The sequence below is a fragment of the Cavia porcellus genome, unplaced genomic scaffold (genome assembly GCF_034190915.1).
Source record: "Cavia porcellus strain 051 isolate PalLab524CR breed Dunkin Hartley unplaced genomic scaffold, mCavPor4.1 scaffold_26, whole genome shotgun sequence".
NCBI lineage: Eukaryota > Metazoa > Chordata > Mammalia > Rodentia > Caviidae > Cavia > Cavia porcellus.
In genome coordinates this window covers 31,280,908-31,299,825 of record NW_026947509.1, presented here as the reverse complement: position 1 = coordinate 31,299,825, position 18,918 = coordinate 31,280,908, and the positions used below count along the sequence as shown (strand labels likewise).

The following is an 18,918-nucleotide window of genomic DNA, read 5'->3' as shown; positions in this document are numbered from 1 at the left end:
TCGAGGTTGGGAATCCAGGCTGTTAAGGAGCCCCCTCAGGAGGTGGAGGCAGCAGGTGTGTTGAGGGCCTCCCGCAGTGAAGTGGAGGTGTTTGTGTGCTGTCTTGCACTGGGCAGGCAAGGGCTACAACTGTGGACATTCTGCCCAGGTACCCGAATCCTGCCCTAGGGCAATCCTCTTGTCCTGCTCCCCTCTCCTTTCTTCCGCCCCCCCCATCCCTTCACTTCCCCTCCTTTCCTCTTTCTTTCTCCCTCCCCATCTTCCCTCTTCCCGTCCTCCTCCCCTTTTTCCCCCTGCCCCTCCTCTTACCTGCCCTCCCCTCCCTCTCTCCCTTCTCACTCCTCTCCTTCTCCCCCTACCTTCTCTCCCTGCTCCTCCTCCCCCTCCTCTCTTCTCCTCCTCTAATTGCATTGCAGCTCCCCGCTGTGCTTCTGATTCATAATCCGGAAAGGGAAGCAAGAGTCCCCCAGTCCACCAGCCTGATGATGGCTGTTTTAATATCTGGAAGATGAGGTTTCAGCTCTCCTTGGTGAGCTGTTAACAGCAGGCGCTACAGGTGAGGCCTCTGTCTTCCTTCCTCACTCTGCTCCTAATTCTGCTGTGCTGCGCTGAGCTGGGCCCCTGGAGGAGTGGAGATGGTTATTGCAGGACCCTGCTGAATTTCTGATGTGGCAGGAATCACACCACCATGTTGCTGTAGCTGGAGTTGTGAAATGATCATCATCTGGCAGTTTTGAACACGTGGCTCTGGCGCACGGTTGAGTGTCCTTAAAAATGGGTCTGGGATATGTTGTAGGGGTTTGTGAGGGAAAGGGATTAATGCAGAACCCATAATATACAGGATTATTCTATAATATTCAACCAAAAAGTTAAATGCAAGAATTCAGGAGATCTGTCCACACACTGAAACCCAAGGAATCCAGCCAAGAACCCCATGCCATGTCCTGCGTAAGTCCAGCCGAAGAAAGACCTAGAGCCCAGGACAGTGTCCCATGCAAGTCTGTATCAAAGATCTGCACTGGGAAGGCCCAAAGGTCAGTGGTGGAAGATGGAAAGTTTGCGCCAGTGGAGTAAAGGATCTGTACCAGCAGGCGAGGGATCTGCACTGGAGCCAGGAAGTGATGCTCAAAGTAAGGACCAGAGCTCTCCCAAGAAATACCACAGCCATCCTCAGTGACAGTGAGGCCCCGAACTCCTGCAACCATAATAGCCAGGTTCATATCAGGAAAGCCAGTGTGACAGTCGTCTTTATGAGGATTGACAGCACCCCATCTTCCCCTCCAGTTCTCCTTTTATGCTGTTGGCAGAGATCCTCAGGCGGGCGTTCTGCGCCCAGCACCCACTGAGTCAGTTCAGCTGCACCTTCCATGCCGTCCCCCAGTTGTCCACCACAGGCGAAGCCTGCAGCGATTCCTTTTAGCTCATTTTGCTCCTTTTGCAGATTGGGAGTCCCAATGCCTGCGCTTTCTCTGTTCCATGGTGTGCGTACTGCATCAGTGTCTGTCTTTGTTTTACTTAAGTCCACACATGTCTCACTGTCATCAGTGGCTCCAGCCTAGTAGTGAATTCAGGGGGCACACACTCATGTCCCCCATGAGGCAGCATCACCCCGGAAATGGGGCATCAGGAAGGAGCCTTGCTCTTCAGTTGCACTCAGAGGCAGTAAGTGGGCTTGCATTGTGGGTCAGTGGGTCCTTCCCTGGCCCTGTAGTGGTCTTGTCTGCTTTGAAACCCCAGGAACCCCCAGGAGGGAGAGACAGCAAGGAAACCAGGTGCCTGCGACACCAGCAAGATGATCGAGGGTGAAGTCAGCTCGTCCCTACTCCTCCCTGCCACCTCTTGGTGGTGCCTCTTGGTGGTCCTGGTGGTGATGGTGGGGCCTAGTGGCAGGAGCAGAGCTCTGAGCCTTGGTCAGTGTTTCGAGCCCTTAGTCCCAGTAATCCCAGACCCACCTGTAAGGCCCACCTGTGCGCTTCTAATCCTAGATCTGAGATGTTGCTGGCGTCATGTTTCACATCCACATCACCCACTTGTGACAGTGAAAGATGTCACATCAAAAAGTGGGAGCTGAGGAGCCTAGTGAGGCTTCTTAAAAATGCAGATTTCAGGGCTCCAATTTCCTGTGCCCCTCTGTGGCAAGCCAGAGTCCTTGGGTATCCAGATGAACCCAGGCAGGTGCAAGGAAGGAGTTAGACCTGGAACTGTTACCGAGTCCTTCCCAAGGGAACCGCACCATGTACCTGAGCCCCAGGGGTGGCTGTGGTGGGACTTCACGATCCGGCACAGGGTGCTCTCGTGAAATGATGGTTAGGTCCCCCTGTTTAGTCACTGTCCACTATTTCTCTGTGCGTCCACTCAAAGTTAGTGAGGCCCCGTTTCTCTTTCTGTGTCCTGTGGGAAAGTCCTACACAGGGTGGGCAGGTTTCCCTCTCGGGTGCTTATGGAACTTTGCCTATTGAAGTTAGTTACTGGCATCATTTATCCACAAGACCCTGTAAGTGGCAATGGGAAAACTGCACTGTCTGTCTGTACTGTGAAGAGATGTGATTGTGTTTTTACTCCTTGTACTTCCTGTGGTCTTGGAAAACCTTTGACGCTCTCTTTTAGAGAATCAGTGACCAGGGGTACTCTGGGAGAGGGCAGAGAACCAGAGAGAAGTAACACACATCTCCCTTTTTATTAATAATACCAACCCCCCATCAAGTGTTAGTAACATTGTCCCTGATAAACGAATCATACTTTATTATCCCGGCAGATTCCTGTCCATTTCTATGTAATTCTTATTTTTGGCAAGAAGGTGGTACTGGACAACTGACCCTGTGAGTGGAATCCTCAGTGCAAGCTTAGACAAAAATGGGGCCACTGCACGGGCCACCCCACTATAGAATTTCGCCTCTTGGTCCGGTTTACTCCTAGAACCAGAAGGCAGTTAAGTCTTGCTATGGGAAGGAGATGCTGGAAAATAGGATAGTTTTTCACACCTTGCAAAATCTCACCGATTTCAGGGCTTGAATTTTGGATGGTTTCTTTCTCCTGTTTGCCTGCCTGGGTTGAGTCCCGCACCTTGCATTGAGCTGCTTTCCCTTCCTGCTGAATTGCCCTAGTTGCTGAACTGCCCAGGCTGGACTTGACTTGGGATCCTCCTGCCTCCGCATCCCAGTGTCCTACGATGACAGGTGTGTGCCTGCCTTGGTTTTTGATACATTAGGGAAAGGAGGTGGAGGAGGTGCTGTGAAGCTGGACTTTGTGTCCAGTGCAGAGCTGTGTTGCCTGGTCCAACTGTGCGCAGGGACATTTCTGCTCTTATACACTGTCTGTGCAGGAGTTTGGGAACTATCTGGCTTCCCCTTGGGCCAAAGGGAGGTAGATGGCTAAGCATTGGGGGTTGGGCATGCATCCTCCATGGTCCCAGATGCTTCTGCCCTTTGTTCCAATCCAGAAAACGAACACGTCTGGTTTTTTTTTCAGATCAGAACCCATATTTTCTCTGTAGTATAACAAGGTCCTTAAATTTCCTGAAAAAATGTGTGATTCTGCCTAGGAGTAGTTCTAGAAATAGCTTGGTTAGATTAGGAGCCTAGAGCTGCACTGGGTCTGAAGCAGCTTGCCATCAGTACCCTGAGGCGGTTGTCAGCAGAGAGTACAGGGAACTGGGGAATTTTAAAGTCCGGGCTGTGAACACAGGAGCAACTCTCCTGAGAGTGAACCTAAAACTATGGCTAGTTGGTGTTTATTTTTGTTTTGCTGCAGTTTTTGGCCCTGCATGGTCCCAGGACTGCTTTCTCATCTGTCAACATCAGAGTGTATTTGAGCATCACGGATCTTGTCTCAAAGTCTGTAGGGCAGGGGTGGCCCTGGGAACCTCAAGTGCCAGCAGCTCAGCTGGCTGCCTGTCCCTGCTCTGTCTCCTGAGAGACTGGGAAAGAAGCTTGTGCTCTAGAGAGAGGTGCTTCAACTCTCCTTAAAGGATAGGGTGGGGATTCTGGGATGCCTGAGGCACCTCAGGCTTCTGCTGCCTCTGCCACCAGTAGGAGATGACAGTGCTAGTCCTGGTGCAGTGCCACCGGGAGGATAGGGCAGGCTGGACCTGCTGACCTGGGGCCCAGCGTGGCTTCCACTGGTTCCTGAATTGGTCTGTGCTGTTCCACTAGGGTTTGGTTTTCTGCCTATGTCAGATCTGTGTGCTGTACTTCCATCAGGGAAGGTCCAAGGCCCTTTGGCTTCCTTTGTAACAGAGTTGGGGGGGGGAGGTGGGTCAGAGTTGGGAGGGGTGGCCAGGTGTGAGTGTAGGACAGTGGTCTGCTGTGCGTGGAGTCAGTCCATGGCACTGCTGCAGTTCTAGATCAGGCAGCCCTGGTGGTAGTGCTTGACGTCCCCTGCTGGGCATGGCAGCTGCTGTCCTCAAGGTGCTGCAGCTGCTGGCCCTGTGGTCTGCTCATCTGGAGTGTGGTGGCCCTCATGGCCTTGTACCTCCACCCATGGCCTTAGTGTTTATCATCAGTTGTGCATTTGTTAGACACAAAGAAAGGACTAGGGTGCAGTGTTACACACCCAGCCTGGAGTTCAGGGCATAGTGACTCCTCCACTAACTGAAACTGTAAAAAGGAATTAAGGACTGGGGCTGTAGCTTAGTGACAGAGCACTTGCCGCAGGGTACATGGGGACCGGGGTCTGCTATCCAGCACCACGATCCATCCACCAGTCAGTGAACTCTCTAGCACTGCAGTAAATACGGAAACCAGCCTCACACTATACTTTGGCTTCACTCTGCTGTCGCTGAGCATACATCGCTTCTGGCCCCAGCCCTGTCATGGGGTAAGATGTGGCTGTGCGGTTTGACATTCCCCAATTCTGAAATGCTAATGTGCTGTGACCAGGATGAATTTGACAGTAGGGACTTGGTGTTTTCCTTCAACGTTTGGTGTTTTGGTTCCTTTGTCCATAAAACTGAAAGAGTTTTCAGTGTGATGAAAGAGAGAATATAAAGTAAAAAATAGCCTTTATTCTGAGGATGTGGAGAGACCTTCATGGCTGGTGGGGCCTGGCTTTCTCTGCCAGAAAGGTGGGAGGGGCATGGGATATACATATAATTTCTGACTGGGGTGGCACTTAGGGTGGGCATTGCTGACGCATGAGCAGCTGATTGGAATTTTCTTCACGCGCAGACAGGAGCTGGGGAAGAAGCAGCATGGTAGGTGGTCCTGCTTAGGCCTTCCGCCTCGTGAGACCACTGCCATAATTTCTACTGAGCAAGAACCTTTCATTCCTGTCTTTGTATTGTTAGGAAAAGGGCAAAGTCTCTCTCAACTCCTTCTTACTGAAAGGGGGTGCCTTATTGGGGTTTAGGAAGGTTGACTAGATGATGGTTGACGCCCATGCAGAAGCTGGTGTCAGATGATTTAGCCAGGATAACTTTATCGTTGGTGAATGCCTGCATGTTAGACTGGAAAAACAAACAGACAAAGTGCCATGAGGAGGCAGGCCACTATCAAAGTTAAGGACCCAGGAGAGGTAGAAGGAGAGGTGCCTTTGATTTAGATGTCATTTTATCAGGACCATGTTGAGGTAGAATCATTGCCACGGTGAGTAGGATTCTGAAAAACAAAGTGTGGGGTTAGGAGGAGTGAAGTTATGAGAGGTGATTATTCCCCTGTCTGAAAGAGTAACAGTTAAAAGTGTAGGTAGGTAGGGCTTGTCTCTGGTCCAGGAGTTGAGCTGGAAAGAATAAGAGGGGTGGGGATGGCCATGGCTGTGTCACTATAAGAGAGATAAGAGCCTAGGCCCACAGGGATCTCATGTTTGAGTAAACAGCTGAGGATAGAGAGAACTAAGACAGTTGTCATGTAGAACAACATGAAGGTGATCTTATGCATGATGTGGGAGTCTTTAGGAAAGACTATTGAAGAGACCTGCTGTAAAAAGGTAATTAATTGAGTATAAGGAATTAGGAACCAAATTGGATAACAAAAATGACTTAGCCTGAGAGTTGTGGCTGTGAGGCCTTGGTGAGATGGAGATGGGTGGGCAATAGAAGATGAGATGACCACTCAGGATGGTTAGATTTAGGGCTGGGAGAGCACTGCTTAACTTGAGTTATGTGGAACCAGGATGGCAGTCCAGCAACTTTGACCACTGTTGGAGTTGCCAAGAAGACCTAGGTAGGGGCCACTCCACCTTGGTTGTAGTCCTTGGGATGATTTCCTATAACAGGACTTCAGTAAGTATATCAGTAGTCTCCCTGGTTGTGGGAAAGGCTTTTATCTATCCTGAAAAAGTACAAACAAAGATGAGAAGATCTTTGAGAGATTTGTGGCAGGGCATGTGTGTAAAATCTACCTTCCAGTCCTGACCAGGGTTGTGTTTGAGAAACTGATGAATAGGAAAAGAAGGAGGTGTTATGTGTCCCCGAGGAGAGGTGTAAGTTGTTGAGACCTCAGGATGTCTGGGTCAGTCTGCATAAATACAAAGGAATAAATAGGCATTTTTAAGATCTATGACTGTAAAGCGAGTGGTGGAGGGAGGGATATGAGAGAGCATGGTATAATGGTTTGACACCACTGGGTGGATTGGGGTAATGTCACTATTGATTACTCCAAGGTCCTGCACTAGACGATAAAACCCATCAGGCTTGAGTACCAGGAGAATGGGAGTATTATAGGGTGAATGGGTAGGTTTAAGAAAACTATTGTCTAAAAGGCATTTAATTATAGGGTTAAGTCCCTGTAAATGTTTGGGAGTTATGGGATGTTGGGGAACACAAGGAAAAATTGGAGGATTCCTGAGACGAATTAAAATGGGCATGGCATGAGTAGTGCAGGTGATATTGGAGGTATCTCAAACTATGGGCTCAACCAGAGAAGATGTGAGTCTGGAACCTGCATGACTATGTAGGTTAACCATCAACACCCACTATAGAGACAGAGGACTTAATATATAGCAGCCTGAAAACTCAGGAAGAACACTATACATGGCCTCTATGTCTACAAATACAGAGAATGTCTTACCTGAGACCTCTAGTGGGACTTGGGGCTCTGAAAAGGACACCTTAATGCGGGGCTGTGGACCCTGAGCCCCATTGTCTTCAGCAGGAAGTCCGAGTAGATCAGTCAGCGATGAATCCGGCCGTGATGAGATCTCCTATGAGGGCAAGGAGTTAGAGGGTGGCTTACCCGCTTGCTGGTGGCTAGGACAGTACCTCTTCCAATGGCCCTTGAGATTGCAGTAGGGGGGAGGCCCCAGAAGAATGCCGGGCTTGGGCACTCTCTTGCCCAGTGTCCTTTTTTGTTGCACTTGAAGCATGGTCTGGGAGGGGCTCAGGCAGCTCCACCTTGTGTCAGTTTACCTGTCTCAGAGCTCCCAAGTGCCACTGCTAAAAGATCAGATTGTTATTTTTCCTTTTGATTTTTATTTCTGTTGTTGAAAACATGAAAATCCATATTAAGAAGGTTTCCCTGTGGGGTTTGAGGGTCAAGTTTAGCCTTTTGTCTTGGGATCTGGCCCACAGTGGAAGGTATCTATCTCCTCCCCAGTCACAAGACTTCTGGTTTTTATCTTGGGTAAGTGTATAGCTTTAAGTCTAAAGGATGATTGGCTATAAAACAGCCACTCAACACCATGTGACAAGGAAATGGAGGAGCTGGGGAAGAAGCAGGAAGTGGTAGGCATTCCTGCTTTGGCCTTCCGCCCCGTTCGACCACTGCCATAATTTCTACTGCTGCAAAAACCTTTCAAAAACCAGGGCTGAATCAGTCTTTCCAGTGGAGAAAGTGTCTTCCGGCGTTCAGTCTGATTTTCCTTGTCTCTCCAGTAAAGGGAACCAGGAGCTGGGGTTTGACTCCAGGTAGAGGTTCCATCACTCCACGCCTCCTAACCTAGGGGTTCTTGGAGAGATCAGTGCTCTGATTTAACAAGGCTGGTGTCCAGAGGTAGGGGCATTGCCTAGCCTGGCTGGCAGCATACAAATGCAAGTATAACTGGAACTAATATCGTCGTGTTAACAGCGCAAAATGATGAAACACCTTCTACTCCTAACTTGCCCTGTGGATGCCCATGGTGCCAAGCAGGCAGCTTGCAGCCCTGCCCTCACACCCACCAGCACGCAGGGAGTTTTTGTCTGTCCCGCAGGCTGGAAACAGTCAGCCAGTGGCTGTCTGTGTGTCATTTTAATCCCCATCCGGTGGCATTTGCACCAGACTCCTGAGGGCGGCGCCTTCAGCTCATTCTTCCCAAGTGGGCATTTGAGGGGACACCGAACAGTTTGGGACATGAGGGCCATCTTCTGTGGCTTTGCAGTCTTGCCAGCCATGTGCAGCTATCCACACTTGTGACCAGGTGTGTCTCAGAGCAGGTAGACCCTTGTATGTTTTGCAGCACCTGAGCTCAGTGAGATGAGCAGTCAGTCTGGCCCGGGCCCCTTCCTGCACTGACTGACACCATGAGTCCCCATGCAGGGGTCTCACTGCCACCACCACCAGAGACTCCGGTCATTGAGGGCCAGTCCTCATGGAGGGCAAGAAGGGAGTTGGTGAAAGTCTATTATATAAATGGTTTTATGTAAAGTGAGGTTTGTTTCTGTGTCAGGAATATATTTTATTAATAAAGCCACCACAAAGAAAAAGTATATTACTTTTGACTGAGGAAATATGTGAGATGCCACACTGTGCTCCAGTATTTATATGATGTGTCTGTGTTTAATGGAGCCTTGCTTAAGACATAATGAATATGTTCGTGGTAAGTGTAATCTAAGAGTGTGATGCCTGTGTTAGAATCAGCTGTGCCGTAAGAAACAAGCTTTTGCGTCTGTCTTACTATTAAGAGTCACACGAAAAACTATATAGGTTTTTACCTGCCAGATGGTATCTGAGTGGTGAAAGAATTTTGACTATAAGAGTGGTGAAAGGAATTTTGCCACATAGGCCCCAAACCTAAGTCAGCTGCTGCTAAGCTCTTAAACCTCCCAAAAAGTCACAGCATGAATATGCATGTATTTTACACACACACACACACACACACACACACCATACACTGCCTTGCATTAGGTCCTGTGTGTGTCTGTTGTGCACCTTCCTCTCATCACCTTTGAGAGCTTTGGGGTACTGGGGTGCATTCTGTATATTGAGGCCTCTGTCATTTTTATTGGCCAGTTAGTATTTACGTGTGAGTTTACCCAGATTTACTTAACCAGTATTGGGCTTTGCTGGAAGTACAGCAGCGGTGACTGAGTGCTGGTGATGTGGTGTGTGCACTGGGAACACCCCTGTCAAGTATCTTCTGTCATCTTGCACTGTGCCCTTCTCCACCGGTTATGTAAGGCCACATTCTCATTGGCCTGAAAGAGCAGTTGATGGCATACATAAGGCTTTACCACCTAGACAGTGATGTAGTTAAGTACCAGGGTTGGTTGCCATTTACTTTGTGCTGATGGGCATCAGGCTTGGGCTGTCATGGCGCAGGCTTCTAAGGGTCACAGGTGACATCTATACCTGTGCAGAGTTAGGATGGCTGAAGTGTGGATGTCCAGTTGCAAGGTTTGAGTGGTACCCTGTGGTTTCAGCCCCCATCTTACCTGCCTCTGCAGGGAGCATGACTTGGATGTCAGTCTTTGGTGTCCATTCCTGCCCAGGCATTCTCCTCAGGACTTCTGCTCCCAGAGCCTATAGACCAGCCTCTGCCCTGCCATCTGTACTCTGGACATGTGCTTTATTCCCTAGGAGCTCAGCATCTCTGCTGTCTAACACAGTCCTGCCGGCTTCCCTCAAGATCTTTTCATCAGCCTCGTGTCTTTGGCTTCTTACGCCAACCAGGTCCTCCTGAGCCTCCCAGCCACTCTTCCCTTGAGCCACCCTTCCCCAAGTTGTTGGACCAGTAGCATCTGGTCCACAGTCTGGCTGTCTGTCCATGCCACTTTTGTCCTGTTGACCATGTGTTCCTGGCCTGCCTGGCTGCTCATATACATGCCTGTTCTTGGTACAGTTTCAGAAGTGTGACAATTTTAGCACACTGAATAAAGAACAAAAGCTGACTGATTCAGGGTCAGTTCCACAAGTGCCAGGAGCTGTGGAAACATCTCTACACCGTGAGCTGTGCAGTTAGGATGTCTTCCAGTTGTGTATACCGGGAAGACTTGCCTGTAGTTGAGTGGGGGAGAAGGAAAAGGTGCCGGAGACCTGCAGAGTTGCTGGCCCTGGGTTTGTGTTATATAATACAAGTGGCCTCTGCCCTCTGAGCTGCTCAAATTTGTACTAGTTGGAACTTTTCTAGAGGGGCTGAGAGTGGCACAGAAGGGCTGGTCTGCATTGCCTTCCATGTCCCTCCTGTTGAGAATGACATGGTGGGGCACCTGAACTTGCTTTTGAGTGAGTCACAATGGTTAACTTTGCTTTTTGCCTCCTCTTTTTCAGATGCCTTCGTGAATAGCCAGGAATGGACATTGAGTCGATCTGTGCCAGAGCTCAAAGTGGTGAGTGACTCCTTCCAGCCTTGTGCGTTGTCCTTGCTGGGGGGAAGGGAGGAGGCTGCACCTCGGCCAACCTGGATGTGCAGAGGCAGGGGGTGTGCATTGAGGTGTGTCCCTGTGAAGGGTCACATGTCCCTGGTGATTGGAGGCTGGGGCCCCAAGTGTGCCAGCCCCAGCCCCAGCCGCCACCCAGCAGATTCGTGTTTGGGTGTATTGCAAAGCCTTCAGCACCCACTCTTCTTTCTTTCCCATATGTGCAGGCACACACACCACTGTAGGTTTATCTGTTCTCAGCAGGGCAACACAAGGAGCTCTCCAGTGAGCCTGTGAGCTTTGCTATTCATTGTTCTTAAAAAGTTGTCTTTACTGTATTATGAAACATTGGCAAAAAAGGAAAGAGTTTTGTGGTTTACTGTAAACTTTACCCTTTCAGTGGAGTAAAATGTTAGATCTATGTGTTCGTCTGCTTTGTGTTGCTGTGATGTAATACCTGAGAGTACTAATTTAGGTGAGAAAGGGTTTATTATGTTGGCTTATGGTTCCAGAGGTGTTAGTCTATGGTCAGCTAGTTCTGTTGCTGTGGATTGAGATGAGGCAGAGCATCATAATGGAGGGATGTGGTGCCATCAGCAAAGCCTTGCAGCTTATGACACCCAGGAAGGAGGAAGAGAAAGCCAGATAGAAAATGGCTGGGGACCAGGTATTATGTCCCACACCATGCACCTGTGATCTGTTCCTTTCCACGAGGTCCTATCCACCAACTCTCAATAATGCCATCAAATTCTGATCCCATTGGCAAATTGATCTGGTGATAAAGTTAGATCTCATTGTATCTAAAAGTATCGACAGCCACACCCAGAAGTGCCCTTGACTGATTTCCTGGGTGTTTCTCAACCCAATCAAGTTGATAGTCGAGATTAGCTAACGTGATTGGCTTATGTGGAAGAAGCCTGTGATGGTCACCTCTGGAAGCCTGCTTCACACATATCCCATTCCTCAGGATGGAAGGAAGGGGCAAGTCCACTTTTTAAGTAATTGTTACAGCTTGTACCTGTATGTTCCCACAAGCCTCTTGCAGTCATAGGTCGGGCTTTTTCAGAAGGGCCTGGATCTAGAGTGTGTGATGCTAGGATTAGGGGGATGTGATTGCTGAATCAGTCCATTAATGATTTGGAGCTGCTCTAATCCCAGTAGCCCAGATAGACTATGAAAGGGGAAGCTACCGAAGCCCCTTGCTTGCTCTCACCTGTTTCTCCTGTGTGATCGCCTCTGCCAAGCCACCCTGCCTTGGAGCCACCTGACTGTGAACTGAAGCCTCTACGGACTGTGTTAACTTTGGGTGCCAAGTATTTTGTCTTAGCAATGAGACAAGTAAGACTATACCATGTGTCTGTCACAAGATACAGGGCCTATGGGTGTGCATGTGTAACACACGCAGTACCGCCTGTCAGGTGGTGAGCTCTGACTGTGGAGGGGTGGCTGGAAAGTTCCTGCGCGTGTGGCTTCTGCTCCGCCTTCTCAGTCTGCTGCATTTGCTATTTCTCCCAAGTCCCTTGGACCTTTCTCACTGAGCATAACTTCAGAGAGTGCTTGAAGGTGGGGGCAGGGTGTGTCCTGGGTTCTTTTCTCTCGTTGCTGAGACAAAATACCTAACACTCAAAATGAACGAAGGAAATCAGCTAGCTCCAAGGCAGAGTGACACATGACACAGGGGCAACACTTTAGGATGGCAGAAGACAGCAAAAGCAGCAAGAGCAAAAGAACTGGAGAGAGCCATCCTCTTCTCCTCCTTTATATTATAAGCCAGCCACTCCCCCACCCCAGAGCTGGTAGAACACTCAAACCATCCCTGTGCCCTCCTCTTGCATGGCTGAGGATGTTTATAAAGTGAGGACCTGGGCTCCCTGCTGAGTTGCTTAAACTTCTCAATGTATCAACTATCACAGGACCCTTCAGGGGTCTCAGACAGGAAGTGCAGCAGGAAAGAGCTTCAGGGTCTTTAAAGAGAGCATATAGGAGTTGTTACCACAAAAAATGCATGTTTTCAAATTTAAGAAATAAAGACCAGTGTGTGGGAGGTGCCTGTGTTTCCTCTCCTGTGTGTCAGTCGTCCCCCCGCCCCGCTGTCCCTGGATGCCATGCTTGGAGTCCTCGCCTCTGTTTCCCTTCCTCCCCTTTTCTGTAGCACCTGCCAGCAGGTGTCTTCTTCTCACAGGAGATAAAGCATCCTTCTGATCGGGTGTCTGACCCTGGTTAGAAGCCCAGGATTCCCCAGGACTAACCTCCAGACTGCCACTTGCCCTTTCTTCTGTGTGTTCTGTTACTACAGTCCCTAGCACATTAGGGACTTTCCCAAAATACCTGTTGAATGATTGACATAAGTGCTGATGTGGCTGTCTAGGACTGAAATGTACATTTTTTGATTGAGATACTGAGTTTCTGTTTAAGTTAAAACATCAGAGGCGGCTGTGGCACTGCAGGCTTTTAGCCAGTGTTCCTACTATTGGACATAATATGCTCATGGTTTAAAGGATAGAAGGTTAATTTTATGGTTCTGAGGGATTCAGTCCATAGTTAGCTGGCTCCAAGGCAGAAACATCACAGTACATGGGTGTGGCGGAGCAGAGCAGAGGACTAGACCTAGATCCCAAGGCCACATCTCCAGCCACCCCACGCCCCCAGCAGATACCCCCAGGAGCATGGGCTGCCAGTGTGCTAGGCATTTCTTAATCCAGTGGAGTTGACATGTCAGAGTTAAACATCATAGTCTGCCTGTGTCCATCAGGTAGGGACCACCCTCCTAAGAGCCCACCCAAGAGACCTATGTGTTCCCCTGCCAGCTCATAATAATTAGCTACCAAAACCCTGCTTTTCCACTGGTCTTTGCAAAGCACGTCGTTATCTAGAGTACAGAGTGCAGGCACAAGGGAGGTGCCGTGGGGAGGGGCCGAAGGGTGGGCCTCCATTCATCCCCAGGAGGTAACTTTCTCAAGACAGGTCCATGGCCAAGATTGGCTCTGTGTCTCCGGCCAGGTGCTGGTCTGTGGCTGCAGGGTGAGTCCAGCCCCCTCCCAGCCCCCATCACCTGGCAGGATGACCAGCACTGTTGTGACCCTGCATACCCGCCTTGGTACCTCCTCAGGTCCCTTGTGTGCCGCTGAGGCTTGCAGTCTGAAGAAGCGCTCATTGTTGTGCCAGGCAGCCTCCGAGTCCTCACAGGGCTGCAATTGTCTGGAGCAGTGCCCTAGACAGGTGGCTCCTTCAGTCAGCGCCTTAGGACCCCAGCTCTGCTTCTTGGGCTCAGCCACGGATGATGTAATGGCAGGCCTCCAATGGGCCCTTTATTTACGTTTTGCAGCGGATCTTTGGGAATCTGTCAGAGAACACAGTTCAATGTGTGCTCTCCTCGAGACAGTGGTAGTACCATGCCTGAGGTTCTGTGAAGTTGTGTTGTGGTCCGATCATCTGAGACCAGTTGGTTCTGGGGCTGCAGATCTGTGCCAGGCAGCAATGGCTTCATGCTTGCGTGTGAGTGGAAAGCGTAAACAGACCAGAGCCCACTCTTGTTTTCCTTGAGCTCCCACCTGAGAGTCGGACTAAAAGGCTCCATTTCCTTTTCAGCAAACTCATGGTTACCAGGTAAATGCAGACGTGTGGCGCACCAGAGCCTTGCTTTTCCTTCCTTCAAGGCAAGGAATCAGAGCGCATGGCTTGGATCATTCGGAGCCTGCACAAACAGTGCGGGGTCACGGGTGACAAACTCCTGCCTGGCACACAGCTTTCTCATCATGCAAATGCCTCGTTTCTCTGACAAAGCCCTTTGGCCCAGACTCGATCGATTCCCTAATCTCTGGCTGTCTCGAGCAGCAGGCCCTCAGCTTCCCAGTTGGGCATTGTAGCCTGATGAGCCTTTCCCTGCCGCTCTTCTTTCCTTCCGACACTCAGCTGTTGCTTTCTACTGGTTCCACTCCAAAGTCGCACCCGTGATGTCTGCAGGATGGTTGTGCAGACCAAATACCACCCGCGTCAGGCAAGGACCAATGTGGTCCTGCTGCGGGTTGGGCCTGCTCCTTACCCAGCAGCCCATGAAAGAACAGGAGATCTGTCTGCCCGGAAAGTGAGGCTGAGCAGAGCTCAACTTGGAGCGTTTCTTTCCTCGGGGTAGAGAGACTCATCTTAATTAAAAATTTAATTCTGTGGCATATTGTTTTGGATTTTCTCAGCATGAAGCTGGCAAACAGCACTTGCCCTTGAGTGGAAGAGTAATTATGAGGAGGATATTCTCAAGTTACAGAGGCCGCAGGTGAGAGATAATAGTTGAATCCGGACGGGAAGCGGAGTTCTGTAGGATCTGTCCCCGTGGTCTGGGTCTGTGCCTGCCTCTCGCCCCAGAGACCCACGAGCACTGCTCATTCGTTCACTTCTTCGCTCCTCCTGTGCCGCGCAGGGCTCTTCAGGCTGCGTGCTGTGCTGGGGTGAAAAGCAAGACAGAACAGAGACTCAGATCATATGGAGTCATCGGCATTGAAGGAAGGCAGCCCTATAGCCCCAAATCCCAGGCGGTCAGTGGGGTACAGGGGCGTCACCAATTGTGGCTGTGGCACTGAGTATTCTAGTCTGCACTAGCTACTGCAGCAAGAGTTCATAAACCGGGTGGCGTATGAACAGCAGGCTTTTTCCCCACACCATTCTGGAGGCTGATGAGTAGCTAGGTGACAGCAGTGTTGGATTCCTTCTTGTCCCACAGGATTTAACGAGCTTGTTGGCCATGGCACAGACATTTGGTTATGATCGTGTTTGGGGTTACCGGATATTTTCACCCCTCTGTGTGCAGAACGCCAAACCGTGACTTAATGACCCTTAACGTTTGTCCATTTCTTTGCTGCAGGGAATTGTGGGTAACTTGGCCAGCGGCAAGTCGGCCCTGGTGCACCGGTACCTGACGGGCACATACGTCCAGGAGGAGTCTCCGGAAGGTATGCTGCATTGCAGGCAGTGAGTCACAGCTTAGGAGAGTTTAGGCTCTTACATTTTGTATTAGCATATCCTGAGTCATTGCTTCGAGGTATCATTTGCCAAGAGAGTAATGAAACATACTAAGCAGTACAAATCTTTTAAGTGCATTGTGGTTCTGTAGGAATTGTAGCAAACCAATTACATTCGCCCTGGCATTTGGAACAAGAGAGTGGAACCATGAAGTGCTGTTGAATTTATTTCCTATCTGATGGTTCTGTCCTTTCCAATGTTAGTCCACTGTTACTCCTAAATATTGGTTGGATGTTTCACCTGATTGAATATTGAGTTTATACACAACATTGCTTAGCCATGGATAGAAGCTTTTCTAGATAAGAATTCCAGATTATCACCGCCATATGTTTGAGTATGTTTCCCTCTTATATTGTATTATGAACATTTAATGATCATTTTGCATGTGAGTTAGGTATTTCTTTTGCCATAAGACATTTACTTCTTCCGTTAACATACCCATATTTTATTTTTTGCTTTAAATATAATAATGATAGGAAACCACCTAGCTCCTTAGTGAAGGTGTAGTTCCCAGGCAGTTTTCTAAATTATATTTTCTCTCCATGTAACCTTTTCAATCCAATTCTGAGACACTGAATTTCTGGTTCCTTCCTTTTCTTACTGGCTGTTCCATTCTTTGCAGATATGGATGCAGGTAATTATACATTTTCTTCATGGCAGCGCTTGTCTTGTTTTGGAGAGAGAGGAGAGACACAGCTCTGTACTGTAGCCTTCCCTTCCCTTCCTGTTCTGTGTCTCATCCTATTTTGTTTCATTTTTACCTTTTTTTTAAGTTTACCATTCCATCCTGTTTTGTCCCTTAGATGTCTTTCGAGCAGTAGTTGTAAGTAGCTTCCTGTGTCCCTTGTAACATGTTCTAGCACTTAACGCTCGTCCTGGCCACTGCAGGTCCCTGCAGAGAGGGGAGAGTTCGAGGGGCTCTGCCCAGGGCACCCACACCATGCTGCGGAATTTTGCAGTCACATCTGCAGAACTTGTGGCAGCCATGTCAGAAAAAGGCCCACTTTTTAAGTTCTCCCCATGGCACATGGCTTAGGAAGACAAGAGAGTCAGCACAGAGACTGTGTGTGGGCACACACGGGGAGCAGCAAGGCTGTCCATGAGCAGAGAAGCAGGTGCTCAGATCTCCCAGGGTATGGCGATGTGAGAAAGGCTAGCATCTCCCCGTCCTTCTTGTTCTTTTCCGGGACCTGTCCCTGGGCTGGGCATGTGTGTTTATTTGTCCCTTGGGTCTGAGTGTGAGTGGTAGTCACCCGACTTGATTATACCTCCATGGTCTTGTCCAGTTGCTGTCCGAGGTTTTCACTTACATGTTGGGGCTCCCAGTGGGGGCAGTAATAAATCAGCCACTGAGCGTCTGCGGCTCCCCAGCCATTGGGAAAGGAAATGTGCCTCAGAGCCCCTCATGCTTTCCAGCCTTTGGTCTGGGGTTACCAGAGTTCTAGGTGTGGCCCTGTGCTTGTGCCCCAGACCTCAGAGGCTGGGTGGGAGTCCTGCTAGGGGAATGGCCAGGACCATGTCTTCCTCGAGAGCACTTTCCTCCAGTTGCTGTTGGGCCACTCTCGTGGCTTCTGCTCTTTCCCTTTGGCTGTCCTATTGGTCCCATCATGTTTGTATTGAACTGTAGTTTCTCTGCACTGCATAATGGGCCCTTGTGTTTTGTTCAACAAGGGACCATTGGTCTTAGTTCCACAACAACAGTGAAAACTGTATCCAGTGGGGTGACCTAACTGTGATCACTAACAGCCCCACTTCTTGAATTTTTTTTTTAAGTGATACCTTTCATTAAACTGGAATTTCAGAGGGTACACGTGGTTTTCAAAAGTCCTTTTCTTCCCCTGCAGGCTTCCTCTCATGCCATCCGGGGGTTCTGGCCATAGGCTTGGGGATCTGGAAAGGGATTTTCTGGTTCTCCCCTTGCACTTTCAGGCCAGTTGTCCCCTGGCCTCTTGACTCCAGTCAACAGGGAGTTGCCAGTACCATGCCCAGGTGCCAGTACCATGCCCAGGTGCACCCAAGGGATGCATCAAGGTCACAGAGGTACCCCATGAGCCTGAGGCCCTTCAGCCCTTCAGACCTGTGTTTTCCTGTGGTTGCCACCTATTCTGTCTATATCTAGGCAGGCCACGACCCTCTTTCTCCTCTTCCTTACAGCAGGGCACTGGCGTCCCTCTCATATTACCTGTGACCTTGGTCCTATCTCTTGACAGTGGGAACTGGGGCTGGCTGGAAAGGGCATGAATGAGGAGAGCCAGATTCCCCTGTGCCTCCTCTTACTGTCCTCAAGCCTCTTGTCTGGTAGGGAGCTGCTGCTGCTCAGCAGGGCTTCCAGTTTTTGTCTCATGAACCAGCATAACACATTGCCTGTGCATGCCTGAATTGGGGTGGTGTGTGTTAGAACATTCTGAAGTTGGGATGCAAGTTACAGAGTTGTCACCCAGATGTGCATACAGTGTTGGGTGGCATGAGTCAAAGCTGATGATAGCTGACTGGGGGCCTGGCCAGTGTCTGGTTTGAGCTTCCATTTCTTGGTATTGCTTCTGATTTGTCTTGTGTTAGGCCATCTTCAGTGACTCTAGCAAAATACCTCAGGCTGCAGACTTTATAAATAAAGGAGGCTTACTCAGCTCACACAGTGTTGTGGCTGAAAGTTCAAGGCCAGATGGCCCCATTTATTTGGTCCCTGGTTTGGGCCTCATGTTGGATACTGCCAAGGCAGGAACACAGGAGAAGGCTCAAGTGGTGAGACAGGAATCCTGAGGGCAGTGGAGGAGACTGTCTTGCTTTTATAGCAACCCCTAGGAGACCTAACTAGGGTCCCAGGAGGGTGACACTAATCCTTCCAGGGGGTGGTGCCACCGATGCCTGATCACCCAGCACCAAGACCCAGCTAGTAAACATCTGCCTACTTCCTTAGGCTCCTGAGACTGCTGCTTCCGGTGAAAGGAGGTGTGCTGGGGCAAGGCTGTGTGACCTGCCTGTCCCAGCGTCGCCTGTTAGATTTCTCTGCTCACCCTCTTGTCTGTACACAGTCCTCTGGTTTAATTAATGGGCAAATGTGCTTCGTCCCAATGCCAACCCCACCAGTGACACTCAGATTGCTGGGGGCAATGTGGAGGAAGAGTCACCTCTGGGGGAAACATCTGTGTGCAGTTAGTGCAAAAATGGGTGTCTCAGTGGGGAGTTTGTGATCCCGTAAAAGTAGATCAAAGACTACAGGTTTGTACAGGCAGCTACCCATTTGTGTATGTGTGTGTGTATGTGTGTGTGTGTGTGTGTGTGTGTGTGTGTGTGTGTATTTGCATACATGTAATGTATGATTATGTCTCAGAGTCCTAGGGCCACTGGACTTCCCCTGATGGGACGATTTAAAACAGTTTATTCTCTTCCTGTTCTAGGGGCTAAACTTCCAAAAT

General features: G+C 49.6%; 1 protein-coding gene across 10 annotated transcripts in view; it reads left to right on the top strand.

The window, feature by feature from the left end:
• The window catches only part of Agap1 (ArfGAP with GTPase domain, ankyrin repeat and PH domain 1), a 488,546-nt gene that overhangs the window by 151,909 nt on the left and 317,719 nt on the right, over positions 1-18,918 (top strand). For 6 of the 10 annotated variants that reach the window (XM_013157544.3, XM_063237062.1, XM_005005706.4 and 3 more), the window contains exons 2-4: positions 10,401-10,459; positions 15,345-15,432; positions 16,125-16,136. In XM_013157544.3, coding sequence (XP_013012998.1) covers positions 10,401-10,459; positions 15,345-15,432; positions 16,125-16,136 — 159 coding nt within the window. The remainder of the gene's footprint in view (positions 1-10,400; positions 10,460-15,344; positions 15,433-16,124; positions 16,137-18,918) is intronic. The other 4 variants (XM_003474578.5, XM_003474579.5, XM_013157542.3 and 1 more) reach the window with 1 other exon arrangement.